At 42.8% G+C, this 26,381-nt stretch overlaps 3 protein-coding genes across 4 annotated transcripts in view; 2 read left to right on the top strand and 1 right to left on the bottom strand.

Annotated features, from left to right (window-relative positions):
- The first annotated feature begins 253 nt into the window (after positions 1–253).
- Positions 254–21,126, top strand: btbd7 (BTB (POZ) domain containing 7). 2 transcript variants are annotated; one of them, XM_040136436.1, is made up of 12 exons: positions 254–582; positions 2,233–2,362; positions 6,520–6,747; positions 8,433–9,575; positions 14,312–14,520; positions 15,052–15,127; positions 15,590–15,750; positions 15,863–16,006; positions 16,490–16,679; positions 16,907–17,085; positions 17,241–17,645; positions 17,779–21,126. In XM_040136436.1, the coding sequence occupies exons 3-12, from the start codon at positions 6,666–6,668 to the stop codon at positions 18,553–18,555; spliced, it is 3,366 nt and encodes a 1,121-aa protein (XP_039992370.1). In that variant the 5' UTR covers positions 254–582; positions 2,233–2,362; positions 6,520–6,665; the 3' UTR covers positions 18,556–21,126. The 2 variants fall into 2 exon arrangements, with proteins under 2 accessions (XP_039992370.1, XP_039992369.1); XM_040136435.1 differs by lacking the exon at positions 2,233–2,362.
- Positions 21,127–21,388: 262 nt separating this feature from the next.
- On the bottom strand, positions 21,389–25,396 carry LOC120795008 (putative E3 ubiquitin-protein ligase UBR7). The gene is made up of 11 exons (XM_040136444.1): positions 25,254–25,396; positions 24,740–24,873; positions 24,539–24,599; positions 24,336–24,431; positions 24,171–24,224; positions 23,962–24,067; positions 23,700–23,842; positions 22,576–22,770; positions 22,250–22,406; positions 22,042–22,103; positions 21,389–21,867 (listed from the first exon to the last, which is right to left on the bottom strand). Exons 1-11 carry the CDS (start codon positions 25,368–25,370, stop codon positions 21,784–21,786), a joined length of 1,209 nt encoding a protein of 402 aa, XP_039992378.1. The 5' UTR covers positions 25,371–25,396; the 3' UTR covers positions 21,389–21,783.
- A 34-nt stretch (positions 25,397–25,430) lies between these two features.
- itpk1b (inositol-tetrakisphosphate 1-kinase b) overlaps positions 25,431–26,381 on the top strand; it is a 36,675-nt gene continuing 35,724 nt past the window's right edge. The window contains exon 1 of the mRNA XM_040136442.1: positions 25,431–25,540. The gene's annotated coding sequence lies outside the window, so the exon portion shown is untranslated. The remainder of the gene's footprint in view (positions 25,541–26,381) is intronic.

Here is a 26,381-nt window from a genome sequence, read left to right on the forward strand (position 1 = left end):
TTAAAGGCGTGACACAGGCGCGGGGCATATTTACCTCGCCTGATTTGACGGGTATGTCCATGATTTTCCAACGGATCATTGTTTAAATTACTTTTCAAATTAACATACCGAAAATTTGATTTGATACTACTAGATATATTTGATCTCACAAGCGCCATAAATGCAAATTTATGACGGATACAAGGCTTTATTTTGAAACCTATGACCGGAAGCCCTCACGTCACGCTGGCCAGCTTGAAACTGATAGCGTTGAATAGGCCATAACAACCACCCAACAAGGCGTTGTGCTACTATGGAGAAATACCGTATCGAACCGAGAGTAAAAAACGGTTTATGTTTAGTTTTTAGTCGAGGTTAATGCTGAAAATCCGCCGGAAAGTCAAGGCAAGTGGAAACGATCGCCCATTAGGGATCAAATGTGGACGTTGACGTCGAACCGTGCGTAATGAGCAGAGTTGGAAAAAGAAGGTGTTGAGCTGCATTTTTTTTCTCTCTCTGCCAGGGACAACTTGTGTCGGAGTACTGACTAAACTACGGGGTGATACGAAGAAAAATAATGCCTACGAAGCTCTCTACTTTCTGGTAAATACATTGACCGCCCGCTTTCAACAGTTGCATCGCATCCTGCTCGAAGTAAATTGCTGTTTCCGAGGGGTAACGTCAAGGCGACACAGCAGAGATAGCTTACCCTAGCCTCTTAGGATATGCTACTAATTACAGGGCTGTGGTGAGCAGGACTCCTCTTGCTAGGCTGTAGCGAAATATTTGGATACTACTTCCCATTTTTACCAGCTGAGACAAACAACCCACTTGGTTTTTGCTCTTACAAACACTTTTAACCAGAGCTTCCGTTGAGCACCTATAGCCTACCAGTAGCCCAAAGACCAACAATAGCTCCGCGTTAACGTTAGGCTAACAAAGCCATTGCAAATGATTGATTTCTTTAGAGAGGGAAACACTTCTTTCCTGTTCGTGAGTCCAGGTCTGTGGAAAAGTTCGGGATGGGTGTGCATTTTCACTTTGCGGATCATCCTACATGTTGTTGTTTATTGCCTCTGTGTCAAATAGTCTTTGATAGGATGTGCTGTGGCAACAATGTAGTCTTGTCATCTATTGCAATCTACATCCTGCTTGTGGATAAAGGGTTATTGATGTATCAAAGTCGTATAATAATTTTCAGTAGTGAAATAATATCCTTATAGATTTAGGGGTCAGTAATTGCTGTATATTTGCAGGTATCCTTTTTGGATTTTTTATGCATTCTGTCTTCACAGTCTACATTACTATTTGTCTAACTCACCCAAATAATCTTTCTGGTTAAGCTATCCCAAGGGGTTTCTTTTACAGTGTATGTGCTGTTTGTTGGTGTCCCCATCTATTTAAGTGGTGAGGAGCCATATGCACAGAGTGATAATCCTGCGGTAATCTCACTAAAATTCTGGTCAGACTCAGCGTTCTGTATACCTGGTCTTCCGTTGAAAGACGACCTGTCTCTCTCTTTCTGTCTTTTGGTTTGGAAAAGGTGCATTTACTGCGCTATTCAGTATTTAGGTTTCTCCTTTTACCAGGTTAAGTATTTGTGTCAGTGCTGCAGGGCCATATAATAACATGTAATTATTGGAGTTAATTGCTCAGAAGTTCATGACTGGCATGTAAGGCTGTGAGCCTGCAAGTTCTTGCCATAGAGTAACTGAATGTGCCGGACGTTGGCCTGTTATACTGTTTACCCTGGCCAGTTGGATGGAGAACTCAACAAGGAGCATTGACAACTAATTTAAAATAAGCACTCATTGTTTCCTGAGTTGCCATTAATTCCCTGGAGATCGACTGCCAGGCTGTTTGTATAGTCATTAGTGTGTGCACACTTAACATTACTTTATGAAAAAGATGGCCCTGTTCTGTGTTGGTTTGCAAGCAGACCTAGAGATTATTCATCCATTTCGTCTTTGTCACTTAAGGTAGCATGATGTTTTCACTCAGATGTCTAAAAGAAAAGAATATATTTATGCTGATTAAATAATATGTGTGATATCCTCTGTTTTTCTTTGGTATCATGGCCTCCAGAGCAAAAAAAAAAAAAAAAGTAATCAGCTGACAACACAGCCATTGAAATGTCAAATATGCAGCACCACAGCTCATATTGTTGGTTAACACAGGCCAAACCAGAGGCTGCCCACAATGAGTCATCATTGTGGGCACTTTTGTTTCCTCTGTCTGTCTCTGTCATTTCAGTTTGTTGCTGTTTTCTAGCCTCTTCTGATTCCTGTAGTTTCCTGTAGCTCTCCTGGCAGAGTCAGTAATAAGTCCACTGGCCTGATTCACTGTCATAGTGATTGACCTGATTGGCAAAAACACTGCAGAGGTAAGCAGTCTGCTCTGCCTCTTAAATTTTTCTCTCCAGCTATCATTTAAGACAAAATATGAAATTATTATTTTAGAGGGAGTAATTTCTTCTTCTTGTTTTGTCCCACCCGTGGTCCATATTCCACTTGCACATCTTACTGTGGGATGTGTTCAGACACATCAATACCTTAGAGGTCACTGTATTCGAAAGTTCTGGTTTCTGCTCACCACGGCATTGCTTTTAGAGCGCCTCTGATTGTATCAAATATCCAAAGAGTCAAACAGTCTATAATTACTGTCTGAAACAGTATTTCTATCCAGCTTGGTTAGCAAAGCACATAATGACCAGATCTCCCCACAGGACATTTAACAGATTTTGTGACAGCAAAATATTTTTAGTTATATTCTCCTAAAAGTTATTATAAACTGCAATTATAACAAGGTATTAGCTAACATAACTTGCCAGTACTTTTTTTCAATATTAATTGGACAAGACCTGCATCTTTCTTCTTAGGTGTAAGCAAGTCAATAAAGTAAATTATCTGTTTCTTCTGGGAGTGTGAGAGGATTTAATGAGATAATAAAATGCCAGCAACGGACTAATAAAAAAGCTCTGTTGAAGAAATTAGCCGTGTATTTTAAGATCTTTGACACATAAAAGGCGCTTTGCAGCTTCTGTGTTATTTTCAACAGGCCAGCGTTTAGAGGATATACAATTTCAATATTTCTGCTGTTGCTGCCCTTTCATTCAGGCCTGACTGTGACATTGGCACAGTGATTACTCATCTTAAGAAGATTAGGTCATTGAGCATAACAAAGATGACTCTCAGTAGGTGGTGATTTAATCATTTCATTCATAGTGTTCACTGTAAGACAAGTGGAGTACACAGCAATCAGGTTTTTTGTACCATTTTTGAATAACAATGGATGCCTTTAGATTAATAGACTTTTATAAGATAACCAGAAACGCAAGAAATAGAAACCTCTCAATCATGTGCTGCACTGCCCAAATAATTCTTCACAGCAGTTTTGATTGTGGAAGTCTTGTCATGCCATCCTAGCTTCATTACTTATGTCACTTTGATTCGAAATGTTTGTGCATTTCATTAGCTGAGCTTTGGTTTAGGGGGATGACTTTTAAAAGTCTGCACTGAAATAATAAGAATGTCCTCCTGAAATTTGGGGTTGCAGACACGAAAGGAGATCCGCAGACCTGCCCCTCCCCTTTTCTCTTGCTATGATGAGGAAATCCACATAAATGATTGATAAAGTGCCCTGACTGTCATTTGAATAATACATCTGTCCTGTTCTTGTGCCAAGCATTTTTGTATGATAATGTTCTTTGGTAGGCTGGGGTTCTGTCTTTTAAACCCCTGCAAGTGGCTAATTTAAATAAAATTAAATAATCCAGATGACTAAGGCAAAGTGAGCAGTTTGAAAGGGTGCGTATGTCTGTGTCTGACTTTGTGTGTGCGCAGAGAGAGATAGGTGGGGGCAGGGAGTGTCTCCTGTCACCTTTCATTAGGGACGCATAGTCCAGCTCGTCCGGCGTCTGCCTTCCCCCGTCTGTGGCACTGCCCTCCTCTTCTCCCAGCCTGAGCACAACAGAGCCGCACACTGCTTCAGTCAAAACTGCAGAGAAGTGTCTTAATGTTCTGCATCAAAAAGATTATGGTAGAGATGCTTCTTATTGAACAGTGTCAGTCAGGTCTCAAGGAAATAGCTGTCCTAAATTATGCTTTTAGAATTCTGCATTGCAGCTGCAGTTTAATTTGGTTCGCTCTTTTAAATGAGTTGAAGCTGTGAGTCTTCCTAGCTTGGAGTCAGCATATTGTTCATTTGATGTGTTGGTTGCTTTGTTTTATTCTGCCTCTGCTGTGCTCCTTTGAGGAACCCCTACCCCTCCACCCCCTTTTCTAAACAAGACTGTATATCTCAAGGGCTTCCTCCTCTCCTCCATATTCAAATTCAATTTCTAATTTTGTCCAAATGAATTCCCTGTGAAGATGAGGCTTATTTAAAGCAGTCTAATAAAATAAAGATCAACTAACATTTTTGTTTGAGTGCTCCAGTGTGACTGCTTGGTGACTATTTGTGTGCTTAGAGTAAAAGGCTGTGGTTTTCCACTGAACCCTTGGGAGGCTGTGGAGTGCTGCTCTACAGGGGCAGACACAATGATTTATTAGTATGGTAGGCAGGAAAAACTAGCAGGCTGAGATAAAACAGATCTCCCATCACACTCCATTTTTCTGTCTGGTTTCACATAGAACAGAGAAGACATGTGGATGTATACCTATAAAGGTCCAGAGCAATGAGAATTACATTTCCAAGTCTCCTAATAATGTTTATAAAAGAGCATATTTATGCAATGCTACCCAAGATGTAAGCGACATGGAAATTGGAGAAGCTGTCCCACTGGTTCGGAAAATAATCAAAATAATTTTGATCTCCAGTCTACTTGTTGGTAGCAATGAATTCAGATATATTCAGTTTGTAATTAACAGCCTGATTGGTTGACAGTGTGCTTAGCTAATGAGGTGCCCTGTTTTCTGCAAGCTCATAGCCAGTGACAGTACAAAAGAGAGAGCAGAAAAGCGCCTAGACTGGTGCCATGGCTAACAAGACTTGCATGAATTAAAATGACCGTATGGAGCTATATCCAGTTGCTCACCTCTGTCCCTATCTTGAACACAGATTTTTCGTCTTTGAATTTTATTTGGATGATGCAACCACATAGATTAACAACCACCTAAGTAATCAAATCTCTTGTCCTGTACAATTAGTGCCGCATTAGGGGTGTGCAATATAGATTAGATTCTCTGTCAAGGTGTATGCACTGTTTTATATCACAATATGGATATACTATATCTAGATACAGTACATTTAAACTCTGTAGACCACTTTCACAGTAGACATTTTGACTTATCAGGAAAGCAGAGGTGTTACTAATAACAGTGGCTCTGTTCTGTTCAGGTGTCCCTGTAAGCCATGGCAGTGTAACAGTTAGCCAGCCTGAACAATACCAGGACCCTGACACTGAAGCAGCTAAATGGAATGTAAGGTCTATTGAGAAATTGTTAAAGGACAGAATAACCAGACAGGAGTATTTTTGTCTAATCCAATGAACTAATATATAACAAATCAAAGTGCTTAATCGCAGTGAAGCAAAAATCATATAAGTCCAATAATTTCATGAAGCTGTCCTGCCCATAGCAACATTGACCACAATGGCTCAATACAAACAGAAATAATAAAGGGAAACATACCACTGTATGTAGACAAAGTTGGATTGTCTCACAGTATATATCGCCATGTTGCCCACCCTTGTCACATCATGGACCAAGATTGCATTCAAACGTGGCATTTCTCATTAAAACAATGCTGTTAAGCACTGAAAAGAGTTTCACTGAATAACTTCAAGTTATCACAGCTTTGGCACAGTGCTTAGTTTAGTCTGTCCGTACTGGCAACAACTGAATAGGGATGCAGTTTGGAAAGTAGCTTACAGATAACCTCTAATAGTAATTTAATGCGAATGTAATACGATTGTCACTAAACTTGAAGTATAATTATACACTGAATAGATGTACATACACACTGAACTGGAAAAACAACCAAATTATTCATTAGACTACAAATGTTTAAACTACTAAAAAGGACAAGATGAGCAAAGGCAGAGTGGGTTGTGATGGGTTGTCCCTCCCTACAAAAATCAATGTACATCTGCATTAGATTTGTTGTTTACTGCCAGTCAGTTTCCTCAGGGCCAAGCAAAGGAAGTCTCTGTTAAGTCACTGTTGAAGATTATAGATAGGAGTCTGAAAACACAGTCCTCAGATGAAGACTATTTCTCTTCAAAAAAAAAAAAAAAAAAATTCTTCAACACAATTTTTAGTATTTCAAGCCTGTTAAATTGCCAAGGTAGCTATGATTCATGTTTACACTGAAATCAATGTGGCTGAAACAGTGTGATGGATAGTAATAGATGTCCCTCTGTTCAGCTCCCTTAACATTGACGCCCCTGGCCATTCATTATCTTTGACAGAGTCCAAACTGTCCAAACTCATCATGTTGAAATCCCTGTGAAATGTCAGCAACATTTAAAATGTAATCACTCTCTGGCTTAAATATCTTTCTGACTGTTCTTTCTGTCCTCTCTCATCTTCCTTCCTCCAGGCATGGCAGGCTGGGCCTGGGGCTCTGAGGACACTTCAGAGGATCCCTGCCTGAACCACGATTAAGGATTGAGAGAAATACATTGTCTGAGCAGAATGACTCGGCAAGAGGGGGGACCCCCACATAGCAAGTGAAGAGAAGTGAGGATGGGTGCCAATGGATCCAGCTATCCACACTCATGCTCCCCACGCATAGGGGGAAATGCACAGGCACAGCAGACTTTTATAGGTAGGTATTTTATCTGCAGTTTCATCACTTGTGTTGTGATTGGTTCCATGGTTAACCCAGTCAATTCTGTATCTCTATATTATTCTCTATTTTCAGTTAGCGTATGATAAAATATCTCTCTGTTAGATGAACTATTGGTCAAGAACTTGATTTTTCCACTCTATTCTGAATTGAAGTGTTAAATCTATAGTCCTGAACCCAATTTGGCACTATGCTTCATACACATAATGGGGGTTCTAGTATGGCCAAACTCACACTTTAGATTAGATTAACCTGCCCCCATGACAACTAATGGTGCAAGAGGTGAATATTTTTATGCATGAGAGCTCTTGAACTGGGCCATTGACTCATACAAATGACTCAAATGTGTTAAAAAGAGATGCATCTACGTTTCTCTGCCATATGGATTTTATAAAATGTTATGAGGGGCACATATGCAAAGAAACTTGTGTCTGACATAGGTGGTTAACCAAAATCATATTTAGTATTTGGAGTTTAAAAGTAAATTGTAGCAAAAACCTGTGACCAGCTATAGGCTGCTTGTCAGACTTTCACATTACAGAGCTACAGTCTGAAACTTGGTGTGAAGTTTTTTTTTTTTTCCTTTGTTCCAATTTCAGCAGTGTTTATGTCAATGTCAGAGATACTACAGCCTGAATATTTCTGTCTGAATTTTCAGAGTACGAAAGACCTTTTTTTACATACTGTATTACTTTTATTTGTAAGGCTTTTGATTGGTTGCCTTAGATCATTATCTATCACTCTCTGTTAGGAGGTTTGTTAGGAGACATCTTTGATACTCCTTTATCCGTGATTTGAGTATTTCTGGTTTCTAGTCCTTAAATCTTTCCCTGTAGCCTCAGTGCCAGAGGGTTTAGAGAACTGCTTCATATGTGAATTCAGATAAATCCATCTTTAACGAAAACATTGTTATTTGACTTGGGTCTGAAGTTTTTGTAGACTTCTACTTTAAAGTACTGTTAAATGAGCCAAATTATCTCAGTAGCCCCTGAGACCTCTGAGGTTTGCCATGAACTCTGTAGTTGCTTGGTTCAGCTGGCCTGGGCCACAGATGATTCACAGTGTTAAAATGATTACTATTTCGGTCACACTGATAGATGCTGAGAGAGGGGCAGGCAGAGAGGATCTCCCTGGCAGAACCTCCTTTGAGTCCTGTCTCTCAAGCCAAAGATAACTGCTATTCAGTGTAATTGATGGGACCCAGGTATGCGACTGGGCTGAAATTCATGGAGGAGTGCAAAGCAGGACAAAGTCTACTATGAGCATATTGGTTCTTAGTGAGCTAAAACAAAACAATAGTAAAGGTATTCTGTTTTTGTTTTTGTTTTTTCTACTATTGAACTAGATCCAGATGCTTTGGTAGCTGGGTCAGGGTAGTGTGTTCTTGCACTGACAGAGCTGGCCACACCACAGGGGTGCCAGAGACAGATTGTGTTTCTAGTAGTCTGGCGTCAAGAGTGAAATGTTGTTAGGGTTATAAAGTTTCATGTCTCATTGGAGGACCGTTTTTGAAATAAAATATCTGGGAACAGATATCATCAAAACTGTCATAGTTTTAGAATAAATAATGTAAACAGGTTATTTATACTCTATGTTAGGATTTTTGTGTGTTTATACACAAACTAAAATTCTCATGAAGCTAACCTCCATGTGTTTCAATCCAGGGACCTCATCCTACTCTCAGCAGGGATATGGCTGGGAGTCTAAGCTATACAGCCTGGAGCACGGCCATGAGCGGCCCACAGACAGGAAGAAGAAGAGCCTTGGTCTAGCAACCCTCAAGCGGAGGTTCATCAAAAGGAGGAAGTCCAGCCGCTCAGCAGATCATGCGCGGCAGATGCGGGAACTTTTGTCAGGATGGGACGTCCGTGACACAAATGCTTTGGTGGAGGAGTATGAGGGCACAGCAGCTCTCAAGGAGCTGAGCTTCCAGGCCAGCCTGGCACGTTCTGAGGCTCCCAGCTTGCAGCGGGATCTTGCTGCCCTCTACCAGCACAAGTACTGCACAGATGTGGACCTCATCTTCCAAGGTACTTGCTTCCCAGCTCACAGGGCCATCCTGGCTGCCCGCTGCCCCTTTTTCAAGACTCTGCTGTCTTCATCCCCTGGCTACGGAGCAGAGGTTCTCATGGATGTTGAGACAGCTGGCATTGATGTGCCAATGTTCTCTGCCCTGCTTCACTACTTGTACACTGGGGAGTTTGGGGTGGGCTGTGCGGAGGATACCAGGCTTCAGAATGTGGATGTACTGGTGCAGCTCAGTGAGGAGTTTGGTACCCCCAACTCCCTGGAGGCCGATATGAAGGGCTTGTTTGACTACATGTGTTACTATGACGCTCTGCTCAGCTTCTCCTCAGACTCTGAGATGATAGAGAGCTGTAATGAGAGAGGGGCTGTTGCTGCACCACCAACAGGGGTCTCACCAGGCAATGGGGGGCCAAGGACCCCAGACGAGGACCTTAGGGCACACAAGGCAATCCTCTCAGCACGTTCTCCTTTCTTTAGGAACCTTTTGCAGAGACGTATCCGCACGGGAGAGGAAATGACAGAGCGCACATTGCAGACACCCACCCGCATAGTACTGGACGAGTCCATCATCCCAAGGAAATATGTGCAGGTTATTCTCCACTGCATGTACACAGATGTGGTGGAGCTCGGTTTGGTGCTGCGGGGCAGCCCCTCGGCAAGCAGCCTTGGTGAGGTGCAAGCCCTCGTGTCAGGGGGCCGTGGGGCCAGCACACGCACTGAGGAGGCCATGGAGCTGTACCATATTGCTCTATTTTTGGAGTTCAGTATGCTGGCTCAAGGCAAGTCATAATCACACACATTTATAACACACAAACAAAAATTAGCAGCACATGACAAGTTAAAAAAAAAAAAGATGTTCTCTTTAGAAATGATGTAATTACAGCCACGTTGTCTACACTTGTTGCCTGTGAGTATGGCTGGTTAATATAACCTTTGAACTATATCAAGACATGTGATCAGATTTCCCTTTAACCTAAATTTGATAATATTTTTTTATACATCAGTGTATGTAATTCCTCTCTCATGCTGGTTCACCCCTGATATGTTTGTCCAGTTAAATTTCAGTTAAAAATAAGTTAAAATTACTGGACTGTTGGTAGTCTAATGCTTAATGAAGTTTTTGTCATTTAATAGATATTTATTTGAAGTTGTGATATGAGTATTTAGGACAGTAACAGATTTAGAATGTTTTGATAAATTTGTTTCATTCTCCAGCTCTACTTTTGGATTATAGTTCATCCCAGTCTCAGCTAGGGCAAACTGCTTAAAACCCTCAATACAAACTGTGATAATCATGAATTTCAAAGTTAATTTGTCAGTCTAGGCTGTCATAATTATAGTATCTGTTTCCATGGACTTGATAATGAGTTGGATTTTGTAATAAGTTGCTGGATTTTTTGTTAATTATTGCCTCCCAAGACGCTGCTCTGCTTTAATCTCTCCCTCCATACAGTCATATACCGTATGTGTCTCACACTGTTTTTCTCAATACTGTACCCTCTCCTTAAAACTACATTATGCATATGTAAACATATGTGCAATATGGCTATGCAGATCAGGCTAGTGTTTAACAGCTTTGCCGACTGCGATGGGTTTTAGAGCTGCGGCTGCCGGTAGCTGATACTGGCTGAAGGTTTTTCCGTGTCTCCAGGGGCAGACAGCTTACTGTCTGATACATGCAGTGCATCTGAGCTTCTGTCGACACCTTGTCACTGGTCTATCTTTAATCGGACGACACTGCCTTTTTGACACTTGACACTGTTTCAGAATGGCCCCAGTAACATGCCACAGGTTACAGCCATTGTTTTACATGAGCCATTCACTTTGTCACTCTCACCTCCTCCAGAGTGGCAGGAGTGACAGTCTGAGTGCCGTCCAGTTTCCAACAAAGTTCCCCTCCAATCAGAATAACCTTTGCAATATGCAACGCTTGAAGCAGCCTATTTCCAATGCACACAAAAAGGCCTTCGTATTGGCCCGCCTGACATGACTATGTGGATCCAGGGAGAGGTTGTTGACTATGATCCTATGAATATCTTATCTTTCATAGAGCCACAATGATGGGAATTAGTTATAAATATTGAAATGGTGATATGAGATGCATTAAATGATTTAAGCATACAATTTCACTGCCTCGAATCAAATCGACAAAATCAAAACAGTATTATTTTCATCTTAAACACCAAGTTACAATTTTATTAAACATAATGAAAATGCACCCCATAATTGTTTGTTGTGAGTCAAAACACTCCAGTCAAGCTGTTTCATAGCAAAAGCCCTCCAGTGATACCTCCTTGCTCTGTGCCTTGCTTTCATTAGATTCTCAGTGGAAGAAAGGCTTTTACTGTGAAGCAGCTGCAGACACTAAACATACTCTCAGGTGTTTTAGCCTCTGTGCCTGCTCCGCTAGCACACTGATTCATAAAACTTGGTTTGAATCCACTACACATGTATAGATTTATCAGTAAGCAGGTATTGCAGACCTTTACAAAGTGTTTTTTGTGCTGCAATGTTGTCACAAATTTAGTATACCACGCAATCTTAATGGGTGTGGGTGTGTATATATTTAAGCTTGAAAATGATAACACAATGCATCCTGTCCAGAGATGAAGGTATAAGAACAACATAACGCATTTTGGGACACAATGCATCCAGCAATAATATACAAACATAGATTTTTTTTAAAAGCACAGGATTAGTTCTGGGCAGCTGCTGAATTGCTGTATTGACTGAAGAGCCAAGAATCAGTCACCTTTTTAAGACCTGTGCAGCAATCTGAATAGCACTGTACACTAACACCGCACACACAGCTGGTTAGACACCACCTCCCGCCCCCAAGCAGTGGTGTCACTCTCAGGGTCATTAAGGCAGCTTTAGCCTGTGAGCAGGCAAATAGTGTCATCCCCAAACACCATCACCTCCTCTTCCATCCCATCCCCCCTTCCGACAAGCCCCTACTGGAGGGTATTTTTATTCCCTCCCCTCCCTCTTCCACTGTGTTGCACAGCTCTAAACAGTTCCCATGAAACCTCAGTGTGGAATGTGGTGAGATGGTTGAGGTTGACCCGGTGTCATTTTATCCAAGTCTCCTCTCTTTGTCCATTCTGCAACTTCCTGTTATTACCCTTTTTTCAGAACTCTCTTCTTCTTCCCCAAATTTTGAACTGTGCGTAGTCCAAAGTGTCAAATAATCCTGGCATCTGTGGGTTCATTATAAAAAAATAGTTATAAAAAAAAAAAGAAATTTGTCTAAGTCCATCCCACCACCGGAGACTTCAGTAGCTGCCATGTCTCTTCAGGAGGCCGCAGAGAGGCTTACTGTCCTCCTCCTCGCCTGCTCCTCAAATTCTGCCCTCTGGCTGTGTGAAGTTTTGGCCCATGGAGGTTTTTGCAGAGCAGCTGAGCGTTCTGTCAATCTTCCTTGTTAATGCTCAAGACGTGTATCCCTTTATGACTCCATCTCACTCAAATGGCAACCAATATTAAAAGCCTTATTAATTTTTCAAGTGCACTGCAGAGATGATAGCCAGTTGGTGTGGTTTCAGTGTATGCACTGTAGTACCATCTCTCCCTCCATGCTCACTGACTGACCAGTGCTTTCAGTGTCCTGTCTTGTGTTTGGAGTGTATTGACTGAAGCTTGAGTCCTTGAGTGATCATCAGACATGATTTACATCCACAGGCTTGTTTACAGGCCATTGAGTGCAGTTGATGTTTTAAGTGGCTTTCGAGACTGTGTGCTCCATAAACACAGACCTCCAAATAATAACAGCAAGACAAAATGCATACTGTATGTCCTCCAAAGTTAGTGTAGTCTAGAGCTGGCTGTTGTGTTGATATTCTTGTCAGTCAGCTACGCTCCAGTGAATGTGGTGTGCCCCCCATGAAAAGAAGGGGAGGCAGGTTAGTATTAGATATGATACTGATTCTAATCTCCAGCTCATAATAAAAGTGCTGCGTTATAAAAAAAACTGGCTGTCGCTGTGAATTCTAATAGGCAGAGCAGGGCTGTTTGCTTTCCTGTGCCACTGGTCCCAAGTAGGGAATTGTCTGCCTTTGTGCATGTGTGCTGGCCTGTGTGTCTGCTTTTAGGAGAGGGCAAAGATACAAAGGTAAAGGACCGAAATTATTTAAAGCACGTTCTAGAAGACAGACAGCACAGGGATGAGTGGTGAAGACGGAGGCTCAGATGTTGAGAATCCATTCCCTCTTCCAGGCTGTTTATAGCAGATAAAAAAGGCAAAGTGCCTGGGTACACATTTCAACTTCATCTGTCTTCTTAACGATGCAGCATTTCCACCCTTCGTTTAAAACACTGCGGGCGTCTGCTTTGCATTTTCCTAACTTACTATTACAACTAAAAACGCACAAAAGGGGACATGCAGTGCCTGTGTCCATGCATATATGTGAATGTGCATCTATATTATTCTTTACATGTGTGTATGTGCTCATCTTACAAATGTGTGAGTTGTTCTTGGAATGGATATGAAGGAGCCATCACTCTCAAGTCTGGCGTCCAGTTTCCCACAGCGTATGTTTAAAGTGGTGGTTTGGGGAAGGGGGGGGCGCTTAGATCTCTTAGTTTAAGATAAGAGTTTCCCAGAGGAGCGTTGCTACTGGCCCAAACAAGAGCTGATGGACAGGATGGCGTGGAATGAGGAAGTTGACAAGCTTGTTTTTCAGTTCAGAGCAGCTCTGGCTGGACGTCAGTCAGTCTGGCTTTATCTCCACGGATGTCCATTTTGCATTAAACGTCATTGATCAGACAAAGACTAACAATAAGAGCCATTAAAGCTCTGTCTTGTCAGGGATTGGCATAGATAGCCTGACCAAACCAATCATATGTTAATCTGAATTGATGTCAGGGGGTTTAATTCTGCCTAAATGGATCCCTCTTAGAATAAATCTGAGTGCCAGTGTAGGTCTGAATTTTAAAAACTTAGCTCCTTTTTTAACAGCCAGAGCAGCAGGTACATAATTCCCTGAGCTTTCTGTGGCTTTTTAATGCATTTTTGATTTATGCACACAAGTGTGTACACATTTGCAAAGTGTGTGTGCCTGTGCACCGACAGCACATTTCCTCGGGCTGCTATGTTTACTTATCAGGGTTAAGAGGAGGCAGCTTGAGACTGAAACACATCAAGGTATTAAAGGCATTTCTGTGGGTTGGTGTGTTACAGAGTTAAACCACTGCCTGCTGTTCTGGTATGTGCTCTGATTTAGGAAATGCAGTAAGGAGGATGTGGGGCTACTAAAGGTAGACTCGCTGGGTCAGTGAATAGGAGTCAAAACTGCTGCTGGTCTGGCCGTGGCTGAAAAGTTACCTCTTGTATTACAATATTTGTTGACTTAAATCATTATTAACTGTTTTGCTTTTCTTTTAGTTTTTATTAAATGTTATATTGCGGGCTTTAACATCTGAACTTGTTCTTGGAATATGATACATTTGTGTCCATAAAGAGTTTTCATTAAATATCAGGGTGTAAATTGCTTGTCTATCTCATTGGCTCTCCCAGGCTGTGAGGACATTGTTGTGGAGAGCTTGTCTCTGGACTCACTTGTCCCCATCTTGAAGTGGAGCTCCCAGCCGTATGGCTCCAAGTGGGTCCACAGGCAGGCCATGCACTTCCTCTGCGAAGAGTTCAGTCAGGTTGTCACCTCAGATGTTCTCTACGAGCTTAGTAAAGAGCACCTTCTCAGCGCAATTCAATCTGACTACCTGCAGGTAAGGAAACAGAACATCACCTGTCAGTCTGTTTTCACCATCTATTACATTTCATAATGTGGAAGATACATTTTCTGCTGTAAAGTTTCAGTAATGGGTGTCTAACTTATTGACAGCGATTGCTTTGTGAAAATAAAGTAAACACAAACACGCACAGATGCATTAAAACAGTCTCTGTTGCAATCACACACTATACCCGCACACACTGACGACACTCAGGGTCTCCAGAGTTGAGTAACACCAATCCCTGGAGGGAAATGCCTTCAAACCCAGAACCTAATCAAAGCTGAGCTGTCATCTGCTCTGCCAAACTACTCAGGCATCAGACCAGATGGTTGGGGTAAAGTGTTGTAATCCAGCTACACAAACAAACCAACCAGGCCTGAGCTTTGCAGGGACACAGCCTGAACATATTGTATTTTCACCTTATCCTCATTTAACAGCTTCCCAGTTTTGTTCTCGACAGTATCTAACCTTGTCCTATATTTCGCTCTCTGTCTGTCTTTCTCTGTACCTTGCTCTCATTCACAGGCAAGTGAACAGGACATTCTCAAGTATGTTGTTAAGTGGGGCGAGCAGCAGCTTATTAAGAGGATGGCAGACAGGGGTAAGATAATACACTCTATAATTACCCTTTTGAGCAGCCATCCTAATGGCTCAGAGGAAATTACCCACTCACCAGAGCCTCCAAAATACACTTAAAAGCATTAAAAAAAAGGAGCCGGACTTTACCCTCAAAATTAAGTCAGCAGAAGTGCCTTCATATTGATTGGCCATGTAATTGTGTGCTCTCACCTAGTAAGCAACTGTCTTCTGTAGGGTTTATGGTCAAGATTATTTGTCATCATACTTTAAGGGCTAGCAGCCTGCTTCTGAAGGCTGAAACACACAGCAGGCAATGTAATATTTATCCATAATTTTCTAAGTTGAACTTCCCCCAAACAATGAATAATAGCCAGCAGGTTGGCTTAAAAGCATTAAAAACATAATCATAGTTACATAAATAGTCACAGTCATATGCATTACATTGAAAAGCTGCAAATGGCTGTTCCTGTCTTCATTTACCCAGAGCCCAACCTGTTGAGCGGCACAGCTCACAGCGTAAACAAGAGGGGGGTTAAAAGGAGAGACCTGGATGTGGAGGAGCTAAAAGAGATCCTGTCTCCTCTCCTGCCCTTCATCCGAACTGAGCACATCTTACCTGCCAACAGTGATGTCCTTGCTGACGCGGTCAGTACTCCTAGTCTGCCTTTTTTCAGCTGCTGTGTGTATGAGTGTGCGCCTTACACATTGTGGCCTGCTTAAACAAAGCATTGATCAACTTTTTTCACCGTGTTCACAGCTGAAAAGGGGTTTGATAAGCACCCCTCCCTCAGACATGCTGCCCACAGCTGAAGGGGGAAAAGCCAATGCCTGGTTACGGCAGAAGAACGCTGGCATCTATGTGCGTCCCCGCCTCTTCTCTCCTTATGTGGAGGAGGCTAAGGTAAAGTTCATTCACATCTGATTAATGGAGTTTCCAGACGACGCAGAGAGTAGTGGAGTATTTGTGTCCCATATAGCTATCATCAAAGAGAGGAGAGGTTCTGTGGCGCGGACAGGCTAACCATTACGAGCCTTGGGAAAATTTGTGGACCTGTTCACAGCTCAGATGTGCTAAAACCATCCATGCCCAGTTGTTGCTATGCATACTCACCATTTTTAATGGTTGGCTCCATCATCTTGACTGAAATTAATTTCGTTCATGTCCATTTGCACACTTTCCTAATAATAACTTACAGGCCTTCCCAGGGTCATGAATATTTATGAACATATCCACAGACCAGAGAGAGTCATTACTAGATTAAATGTCAATCAAGTGGAACTAATTTGCAAACCCTTTCCATGTCCTTGAGTTGCACATTGGACTTTATTTATTTATTTTTGAATTTCTGGTTTCACTATTCCTATCCTGCTTATATTTCTCCAGTCTGTACTTGATGAAATGATGGTGGAGCAGACGGACCTGGTGCGTTTGCGACTAGTGCGCATGTCCAACGTCCCAGACACACTCTATATGGTCAACAATGCTGTGCCACAGTGCTGTCACATGATCAACCACCAGCAAATGGCAGGCAATTCAACCACAGCTCCATCAGTTGTGGCCAATGAAATTCCAGGTAAGAAAATTGTTCAGGTATGACCAAATGGTAGAAATGGTGCAATGGTGCATGTTACATGTCGGCAAATATCCAAACTCCAAGTATTCTTAAACATTTTGCTGTTTCCTGGCTGATTCTGAGCTCCCCAGTTTGCCCGAAATAATATTAGTCTCGAGCAATTCTATAAATACAACTAGTATCAAGTGAAAAAGAGAGTCTGTTTTTGTATATTCTGCATCTTTCAGTGCCTCAGCTGTCAGTGGTGAAGGAAATGATCCGGAGGCTGCAGGAGCTGAGACACACAGAGCAGGTCCAAAGAGCTTATGCCCTCAACTGTGGTGAAGGAGCCACCGTCAGCTATGAGCTGCAGCTGCGGGTGCTGAGGGAGTTTGGTCTGGCAGACGGAGCCACTGAGCTACTGCAGGTTAGCAGAAAGCAGAGCGTTTTTCCCTAGGGGTTAGCGAGGGCTGTGATTTCTAAGGCTGAGGACACTGACAGACCTCAGTAATGCAGCAGACACGGACCGTGAACAACGTCGGGCAGATAAATCTTTAAATCTTTGTTTTTTGTTTTTTTCAGAACCCGTACAAGTTCTTCCCTGATGAACGGTTTGGAGATGAGAGTCCAATTCTGGCTCTGCGCCAGGTGGGTCGTTGTCGGGTAAACAGCAGCCCAGCCATGGATAGCATGTTCACAGAGCTGGAAGGGGTAGCAGGATTCCACCCACCCCTACCTCCTCCACCTCCCCCATACCACCCCCCTGCCACACCAAGCCATGCTCAGCTCAAGGGTGCTTGGCGACCTCGTGTGCCCATGCCGACCCCCACCCGTTCCTTCTCCTATCCCTGCAACCGTACCCTGATCCAGCGCCATGCATCTGCCAAGCATGGCAGCTCAGAGTACTCCTCTGTGCCCAGGCCCCAGCCCCCAGACTGCACCAACCCGCAGGCCATGGGCCGAGCTTTGCTTTCAGACCAGCAAGCGGTGAGTGTGTGTGTTATTTCCTAGAGTCGTTGTGGTGTTTTTGTTTATTCAAATGCAGCTTCATGATGCCCTGGATCATCAGTAGTTCAGTAGTCAGGTAACATCACATATTTTTATCTGTTTTCTGATGCAGATGAGCATGGAGCCCGTTATGAGGGAGTTCATGCCTGACATTGCACTGGGTGTCTCAGTCATGTCCCTGAGGGAGCAGCACATGGTAGAGATGGACAGAGATGGCCCTCACAGCCCCATGGGGCCCTCAGGCCACCATCTGCCCCATGGGCCCTGCCCTTCTGCCCGCCTCAGCCATGGCCACGGTCCTGGACATGGCCACTCCTGCAAGAGACACGCTCCTGAACCCAAGCTGGAGGCTCAAGCCGAGTTCCCTGACCTGTATGACTTCTCCTGCCGACCTGCAACCCCAACCTCCACTCACCCTCTGCCTTCCTTTGCAGGACCAGACCTCTACAGCCACAGCTGCACCCCCTCCAGCTCCTATCCACCCCCCTACATTTCTGACTCTCAGTCCCAGGGCCACCTGCAGGGACGGACTGCCCCAGACCCACTACGGCTGGATGTCCTCAGTATGACCTCTCAGAGGCATGATGGAGTCCTTGCCAGTCCTTCTGGGGCCCAGCCTAGGATGGGACATATCCCAAGGGGGCGATCGAATGAGACAGACCTGACTCATGGCTTAGGCCATTCACGGTCCCCCAGTGGAAACATGGACAGCTATGAGGAGAGGCACACAGGACTTAGAGATGCCCCGGAAGAGATGGTTCTAGTTGGAGAATCATCAGGCCCCGGTCCCCTCCAGCAGCCTCACAGGAACAGTGTCAGTGAGGACATCGCCAGAGACCGCAGGTCACCCAGCAAGCCTGACTACCCTTATAAGAAATCTGCACTTTAACCCCAGTTGAGGGCCAGGGGTTGAGTTAAGAAAAGGGAAAAAGTGATGAGTGGCTGTCCATCATAATGGATGGCAATGCACTAAATGTGTGCCTGCGTATGTGTGTGTGTTTGACAGGAGCGGGGAAAAGGGGTGGTCGATGGTTGCTATTTATAGGACCTGTTCTTTTGTCCTACCTCTATCACACTGTGCCATCCATCAAACAGTCAAGAGTATGGAAAGAGTAAGAGCTGTAGGTTAACTGTCATGGTTGTAATTGATCTCTGCAAGCCTGCCTAGTCCTGCTGGTTTAGAGGATGACTCAGGCTCTAATGGATTGGTCTCTTGTGTTTGGTTGTAAAGAACGGTTAGCTCTATGCTGCGTGATTCCTACATGAGGAGGTCACAAAAATAGATGTAGCTCAGTTATGAACTGATGGTTTAACAAAGACTATATTCATTAGCTCTGCTGTCTCTTGATTATTTTCAGGATATAATGGGGAGATGGCTGGATAGAAATCTCAATTTACACAAGCGAACAATGGCACACAGTCTGGGGCAGAGTATTGTGATAAAATCATATGTAAATATGTCTGGCTGTAATCTTTCCTCCCATGACCTGTATTTCCATTTCTTCTGTAACATGCCAATAGCAACCCACCTGACTAGTTTTCGCCTCCTGGCCATGATTCTGCAGTGCTGATGAGTAATAGGCAAAGTCTTCGTCACACAAAGCAGGAATTGGATCCGACAGGAAGTAGGTCATCAGAGCTCGTCATTCTCTAGTAACCCAGTCTGATAATTGTGCCAGGCTTTAACTATCGCAGCCTCTCACTGTCTGGCTTAGAGGCAGAAGACTGGCATTTTTCAGAGAAAGGGAGGGGGCAAGAGGATTGCGGGTGGGTTCATTACTGAGATAGGGTAGCAGATATAGGGGTGCCATGGCAACTGATCTATAGTGATCAAATGGAGTGCGGGGGGTTTGTCGGCTTTGCAGCTGGAACAGGTGTGTGTGCGCGCGCGCAAGGATAACTTTGATACACACAGGTGTTTAGACAATCTCAGTACTGTACACTCCCATCTTCAGTCAGGTCTGTTTGTACATATCAGAGTCTGAGATGATTAACCAGAGTCTTTGGCACAGAGAGGGGTGGTCAGTGTGCTAGAGCTCCCTTTTGTTCTGTTTAATCCAATAGCATCAAGTAATCAAATCTAAAGCCTTAATCAGTGCTTAGAATATTCAGTTTTAGCTACCTTTATTCAATTAAGTATGATGTCATTATATCGCATCCCGTTAATTGCTTATTTGACTGTTCTGTTCAAATGAGTGAATGTGTTCACCACGGGCACATTCACTGCAGTTGATCTAAGGTGGTAGAGGCGGATTTCACTAAATCCAAATGCTAAAACCATGTATATACATCAGGCCTCCATCTCACCACCTCATAGGGGATTGTAGACTTGCATCTTCAGTGTTGATACTGTTAAATATACTGTTTAAGAGCCGCAGGTAGTTTCACAATCCTGCAAGTACAAACATAAAAGCCTGTTATAGCCAACAGCTGGCATACAACCTCACATATGCGTATCATTGCACTGTAGGAGCCACCTGTTTATTAGCTGAAGGGAAAATGGAACAAATGAATTTCGAACAAAAGGAATCTTATATTGAAGAAAAGTTGGCGATTGCAGGCTCATATCTCCAATGGAAATTGTATATAATGAATTTAATTCCACAAGTTCTGATGAATTTTTTTTAATGGTTTCTATCACATTTTAGTGGTTGTTGAAGGTTTGTGTTTTTACTGTAGTGGACAACACTGTGTACTTGTCTTTGTCATGAAATCTCACTATGAATGTGTGGTATAAAACATAGATTGTGTCTCAGAATCTATTTCATTCTTAGATGTTACGCATTTAGGGCAGTCTGTTCAATATTGTAGGTGGTGTGGATTAACATGTTTGTAGAGATGTTTTTTTCCCCCCTATTTTCCTTTACTTTAACAGTAACAGGAATATGTAGAGGATCTGAGGACATTAGCTTTCGGCTTAGCAGTAATGACGTTGCCAAGCAGAAAAATCATTTTTCCATCTAGGTTGCTTCATAGGGAAAAAATGCAAAACTCCAGATTCCTCCCCATGTTCATGTTGGGTAGTTGTTTTATTTTCCAGGACAATGTTCCATTGAATAAAAGTCCTTGTTTTGCTCTTTGCTGTAGAGAAGTCAGTGCCTTTCCCCGCCTGCGGCTGGGCTTTTATTGGAGAAGTGACTTTGATGTCTATGCAAGCTCTTTTCTACCAGCTTACCAGCCTGCATCAAATAGTTCTTTAAAATCTCATGTAGCTCGTTTTGTGTACATAGTGTTATTTAGCACCTTTTGAAATTGAACCATCTGAAATGTGTGATTGCTTGTGTTGAATTATAACAGGTACATTGTACTTGTCTGTTATCATAGAAAACATGTTTGTAGATTGATATTAAGTTGCATTTAGTTTCACTGAATCTATTTTTCTACTGTCACCTCAAAAGGTGCATAACAGTGGTCAACTTGTGCATCCTCAAAATAAACTGGTTTGATATTATGGAATTCAGTAGATCTCGTTTGGGTGGTTTTGCGCACTAGAAATATGTACTAACTTTATTACGAACATTTATTCACATACAGCAGAGAGATTTCCTCACATCACTTTTACATATTGTCTTAACTGGTCGCCACCAGAAAAACCTCTCAACCTTAAATCTCAATGTAAACATGCTGGTATGTAGCCCAGTCAAAATAACTGAACATGTTCAAAGGAATGACATGGCAGCAGCATCACATGAAAGACTCTCATAACCACCATACAGCCAGGCTTTTTTTTTTTTTTTAAAGCTTTTTTTTAGTGCTGAAAGAAAATTTCTTTTTTTCATGAAGCTGTATCAATGTGCATTCAACATCAACACATTTTTCAATAACAAACTTTGACCATGAGCTACAAAGTTAAGGCATCACTATTGTTCAATAAAAACAACTGGACATGAAAATTAATGCCAGAACTCTCAAACCGTACCCTAGTATGGAGCATTTTACAACAATAACTGGAAAGCAGTACCCTTTGCACTTAATGTTCAAGCTTAAGGATCACATTGGTTGCAGCAAAAAGCCCTTTATTCAACAGAGGAAAAAGGGTCATCTTCCAAATGACACATTCATTCATTCAAAGCACCATATGAACCTGGCATATGATGTTAGCAGCATGGCCTCCTTGTTATTGGTATCCTGCATTGGTTCTGCGTCTTTTTCTAGCCTGCAGCTCCTCAAAGAACTGATGTACGGCTTCGACAGTGACCGTCTGATAGACACGGGAAAGGAATGAGTCAGGTTTGAGATTTGGAAAAGGCAAAAAGACACACCGAAAGGACCAGTGTCCACCAAACATGACTGCAAAACTCCACATTTGTAATGTAAAATGAAATACACGTTGCCCATGGGTAATTAAGTATATACTGTCCAGATAATTTCTCACCTTTCCTTCAGCAACACACTGGTCTAGAAATCCACTGATCGATGTTGTCAGCTCATTGAAACCTGAGGAAAAAAAACGCGATTAAGTAGACCACATCGAGTGTCCATCAAACACCTCTCCCATACATTTCATTTTACATGATTACGTCCTAGGAGGAAAACTGACCTCACATCTTCCCCACTGCCCCATCTGCCCTGCCCATGCTCACCGTAAATGACCTCCAGCTGCTGCACGCGGTCCATTGAGCTTGTCAGTGCCATCAGCGGGTGCTGCCCAAACGGCTCATCCAAGCCTTTGTTCTCATAGGCCAAAATGGTGTCAGACTGATCCATGAGAAACTGCACCTCGGCAGCCACATAGGCCCTCTGTGCACCCATGCGTGAAGAAACATTCATTAAAAAAGATGCTGAAATACTTCATAGATACAGTGACGTTAACCAGGATAGACTTAGAGAGCAAACGCCTGCAAGTGGGTTTCTGGTGCCCATTGTCAAAGCCTACAGTATAACCTGAGATCTATTATTTGTGACCCACCTTGCAGCTTGTGCAGGTGCAAAGCTCGGCACGCCAACTGTAAGGCCAGAATACTGCTCCCCGTTGCAGCCTCTCCAGCCCCTGGGCCTGCAGCTCCTTCAGCCTGCATGCCACAGTTTTGGTTGTGGCCTTTCCAGGGCTGCCTGTCATTTGCTCGTGAGTCCGTTTGCAAGGGGAACTTCGGTTTGTCACGTGCTAAAATGCAAATAATAACAGAGGACAGGGCGAGTTATTGTGTTGTGCTAGCAGGTGGAGAAGATGGTAACACCTGGGCTTTGTAAAACATCGCCGCACACTCATCCGGGGGAAGTCTCAAGGCAACTGACACGATGAAATGATTGGCCGATGAAAATCACCAGTTTACAGTAAGCTGTCCTGTGAACCCTGGCCAAAGCCGTCTGCAGAGCAGGAGAAGCAGTGCCTCATGGGTCATTTCTCCTCTAATTACCCAGAGGAGGGGAAAGCATAACTGGAGCCGGAGCCTGCTTCTCTGGCCTACAGTCTGCCCGCTACCCTCCAGCCCCACCTAGTGGCACACTGGCATCAAAAACAACAGCTGCCACGAAGCTGTACATGCATGCAATATTTTCCTAACAAATCCTTTCCCACTGGTCCTTTATATTATAGATGCAAAAATTACAGTTGTGTAATGCTGCACCCCTCAGTGATGATATAAATGACGTTTCAAGTGTCCGAAATCTCAATTTATTAGTCACTATAAACTAAACCACTGAGTGTGTATCTATATAGGGAATACTGAATGAGCGAAGGAGGAAGTGATTTCAGAAATCCCTCCAAGTTGTAATATGTGCTTTTTACCTATCACACGTGCTATTTTTAAATTGATGTGTGCATGTATGAAAATGTATGAAAATCCACCATAAGCACAGTTTAAGGAAAATGCAACAAAGGTGTGTGTACGCAGAAAAAATGATATCTGGCGACGAAATGAGAAGAAACCTAAATTTAGATTTCATATGATAAGTCAGCACCATTGTGGATTTGGTGTCTGTAGGTTTTGTGGATTTTAACCCCCCACTATCCGGTTTTCGCTCTTAATACAGAAAGGCCTTCATGCAAACATGGAAACAGATGCAGAGCGTCGCACAAGCATTCTTCCTCACCTCCTGCTTTGTGTGCTCAGCACTGGTGGACGGTTCCTCATCCCCACTGTGACGGGGCTCAGAGGCTTCTTCCTTTTCTCCTCCTTCCTCGACATCGACCTCTACCTCCTCCTCAGGATGACTCACACTGATCACCGGTGGCACTAGAGGGAAAACCCACGTGGAAAAATTACTCTCTGGACTTTATTGTTAAATGTTTGACACACTGGTTTGCTTTTGTCAATGTTTTGTCTTTGACAAGCAGCTCAGGAGAATTAGTTACCTGCAAAGTGAGCGGCATACGTCCACAAGAAAGGAGCCTTGTTCATGCAAGCCTCACATACCATCTCTTGCAGCTCCTCAGGTTCCACTATAGTGCAGCCCAGGTGCTGTAAAAGACAAAGTGACTACTTATAGTGGTGTAAAAATGTAAATCAGAATGAAAGAAGTGCTCAGAAATCCTCTCATTTTAATGACCTGCCTTATGCTTACCCTGCTATGAAACCAGTCCTCGCAGATGACACACTGAATCATCTCATCATTGTCCTGTTGGGTATTTTAAAAGGTGTGTTGTGTGGTGAAAAATGAGAGACCAAAATAATACAGTACATTTCATCCCAATAACCTGAACCGCATGAGATGAAATAAAAGGAATACCTGATTGTCTGTGTCTGGGTACGGCCGGTCACATGTACAGTAGCAGCCACTGAAGTTGTGATTGTAGTGATTTCTGACGTTTTCCTCATCTTTGGCCTGTGAATACAATAAAGAAGTGGAATAAGTTCAACAATCAGAGTGTGCATAGCATGCAAGCTGGGTGATACCAATTCAGTTAGAAATGACAAAAGCAGCAGACTCACACTTATCAACTGGCACTGGAAATCCTGAAACTTGCTATTTCCACAATCACAGCGGAAATTTCTACAGAAGAAGAATTTTTTTTAAATAAATAAATTGGCGAATCATGTCAAGGACTTCCATTAAAAAAAAAAACAAAAGCAAACTATGGGGTAAAATTTGCATCATCAGTGTAACACACACAGAAACATTTTGATAAATACCTTTTGGTATACAGTTCAAAGATATCGTGTCCATCGTGGCATTTATTGGCACAGGCCAGACAAATCCCAGCCGGCTCTGCAGCACTGGGAGTGCAGGTGTTGCAGGAAAACACAGCCTGTCTCTTCACATAGCCCTGCAACAATAAACACAGGAGGTGGAAATGTGCAGCAGGATACACATTATTTTGAACATAATGCAATAGAGGAGTATCGTTATTCTTTAATGTTCTCTGATAGAAAGTTTTCAACTGTCGGGGTGAATGGAAATACTGCAGTGATACCGAGCGAATGGACTACAATCTGATTTCACCATAGTTTCACTCGAGTGCCCCACAGAAACTACAACATTTGGAAAAATTATAATAACACACGACAAAACTATAAGCGTGAAAGTCACACAAAAACACACAACACTCTATCTAAAAGTGCGGTAGCCTACTCGTGTTGGGGGGGGGCGACGGTAGAGGGATAAAGGCGACGGCTGCATGGATACGGTGCAGGAAGCTTTTCTTACCCGGGAGTAGGAGCAGTTCTCTGGGTCGCTTCCAGCCAGCACACACAGAGCCTTCTCGAGCTCTTCTTCGTTGGCGAGAACGTCGTCAGGGTCGGAGTCCTCTTTGTTCGCTGCCATTCTGGGAAAAGAGAGTAAAGTGGGAGAAAGAGAGGGGGGTGGGGGAGCACACAAAGACAAAAACAGACACCGGAATCTCGGCGGCACGTCGGTGTTGACAAACGACGGTTCCGGGCGGGAGTTTGGGCCGTGACCACGTGGAGGAAGTGACGCAGGACAATCAACATACGGTGCCTGCGGCTGTTAAAATATACTATCACTTTTCATCATTTTAATCTATGGTTTCGATAGATATACTTTTTTTTTTATCTTGATTACCTACTGATTTATTTCGGTTACCACTTTCAAATAACGCACTAGTCATAGACGGTTTATACGTTAAAGCAAAGGGCTATTACCTGATGGTTAATACATGATTCACCAATGCTTTCTAGATCAGTTATAAGTTACCAAAAAGGCTGCAGAGGATCTGCAACAAAACTCGTTTCTTAACAACTCATTGAGCATGAATTACTGAATTACCAATATATGTATATAACAATATTACTATCGAGCAGAAAAGATAAACACCGGTCGAAGACATTTACAACCTGGCAACCCAAAATATGTTATTATAATAACATTTTTTCCAGCAATGACTTTAGTTCTCAAAGAGAACGTTGTTAAGAGTTACAAAGAAAAAGGCCAGGGCATACCAATCAGAATTGTATCTGCATTCTCATAGACTGAATATATAAAATATGGGCCTGATACACTGATTGTATCAAACTGGCTTTAAGTAGACTAGATTATTTAATGTGTCTGTATAAACCATATCATCAGAGGCTATGGTGGCCGCTCCTTCTCATGGTGGCATGCAGTTAACAACACAGTCTCACAAAGAAGTCAGACTACACATTTATAAAAAAAAAAAAAATACACTTTTGTGGTTGAATTACAGTGAATATTTACAATAAGAGAAAATCCAGTCATTTTTTGGGTGAAAACAACAACAACAACAACAACGTAGTAACCCCACCACACACTAGAAACATCATTGAAGAAAAAAAAAGAATTAATTAATTGGGTTTG

This window comes from Xiphias gladius, chromosome 10 (genome assembly GCF_016859285.1).
Source record: "Xiphias gladius isolate SHS-SW01 ecotype Sanya breed wild chromosome 10, ASM1685928v1, whole genome shotgun sequence".
Classification (NCBI taxonomy): Eukaryota; Metazoa; Chordata; class Actinopteri; order Istiophoriformes; family Xiphiidae; genus Xiphias; species Xiphias gladius.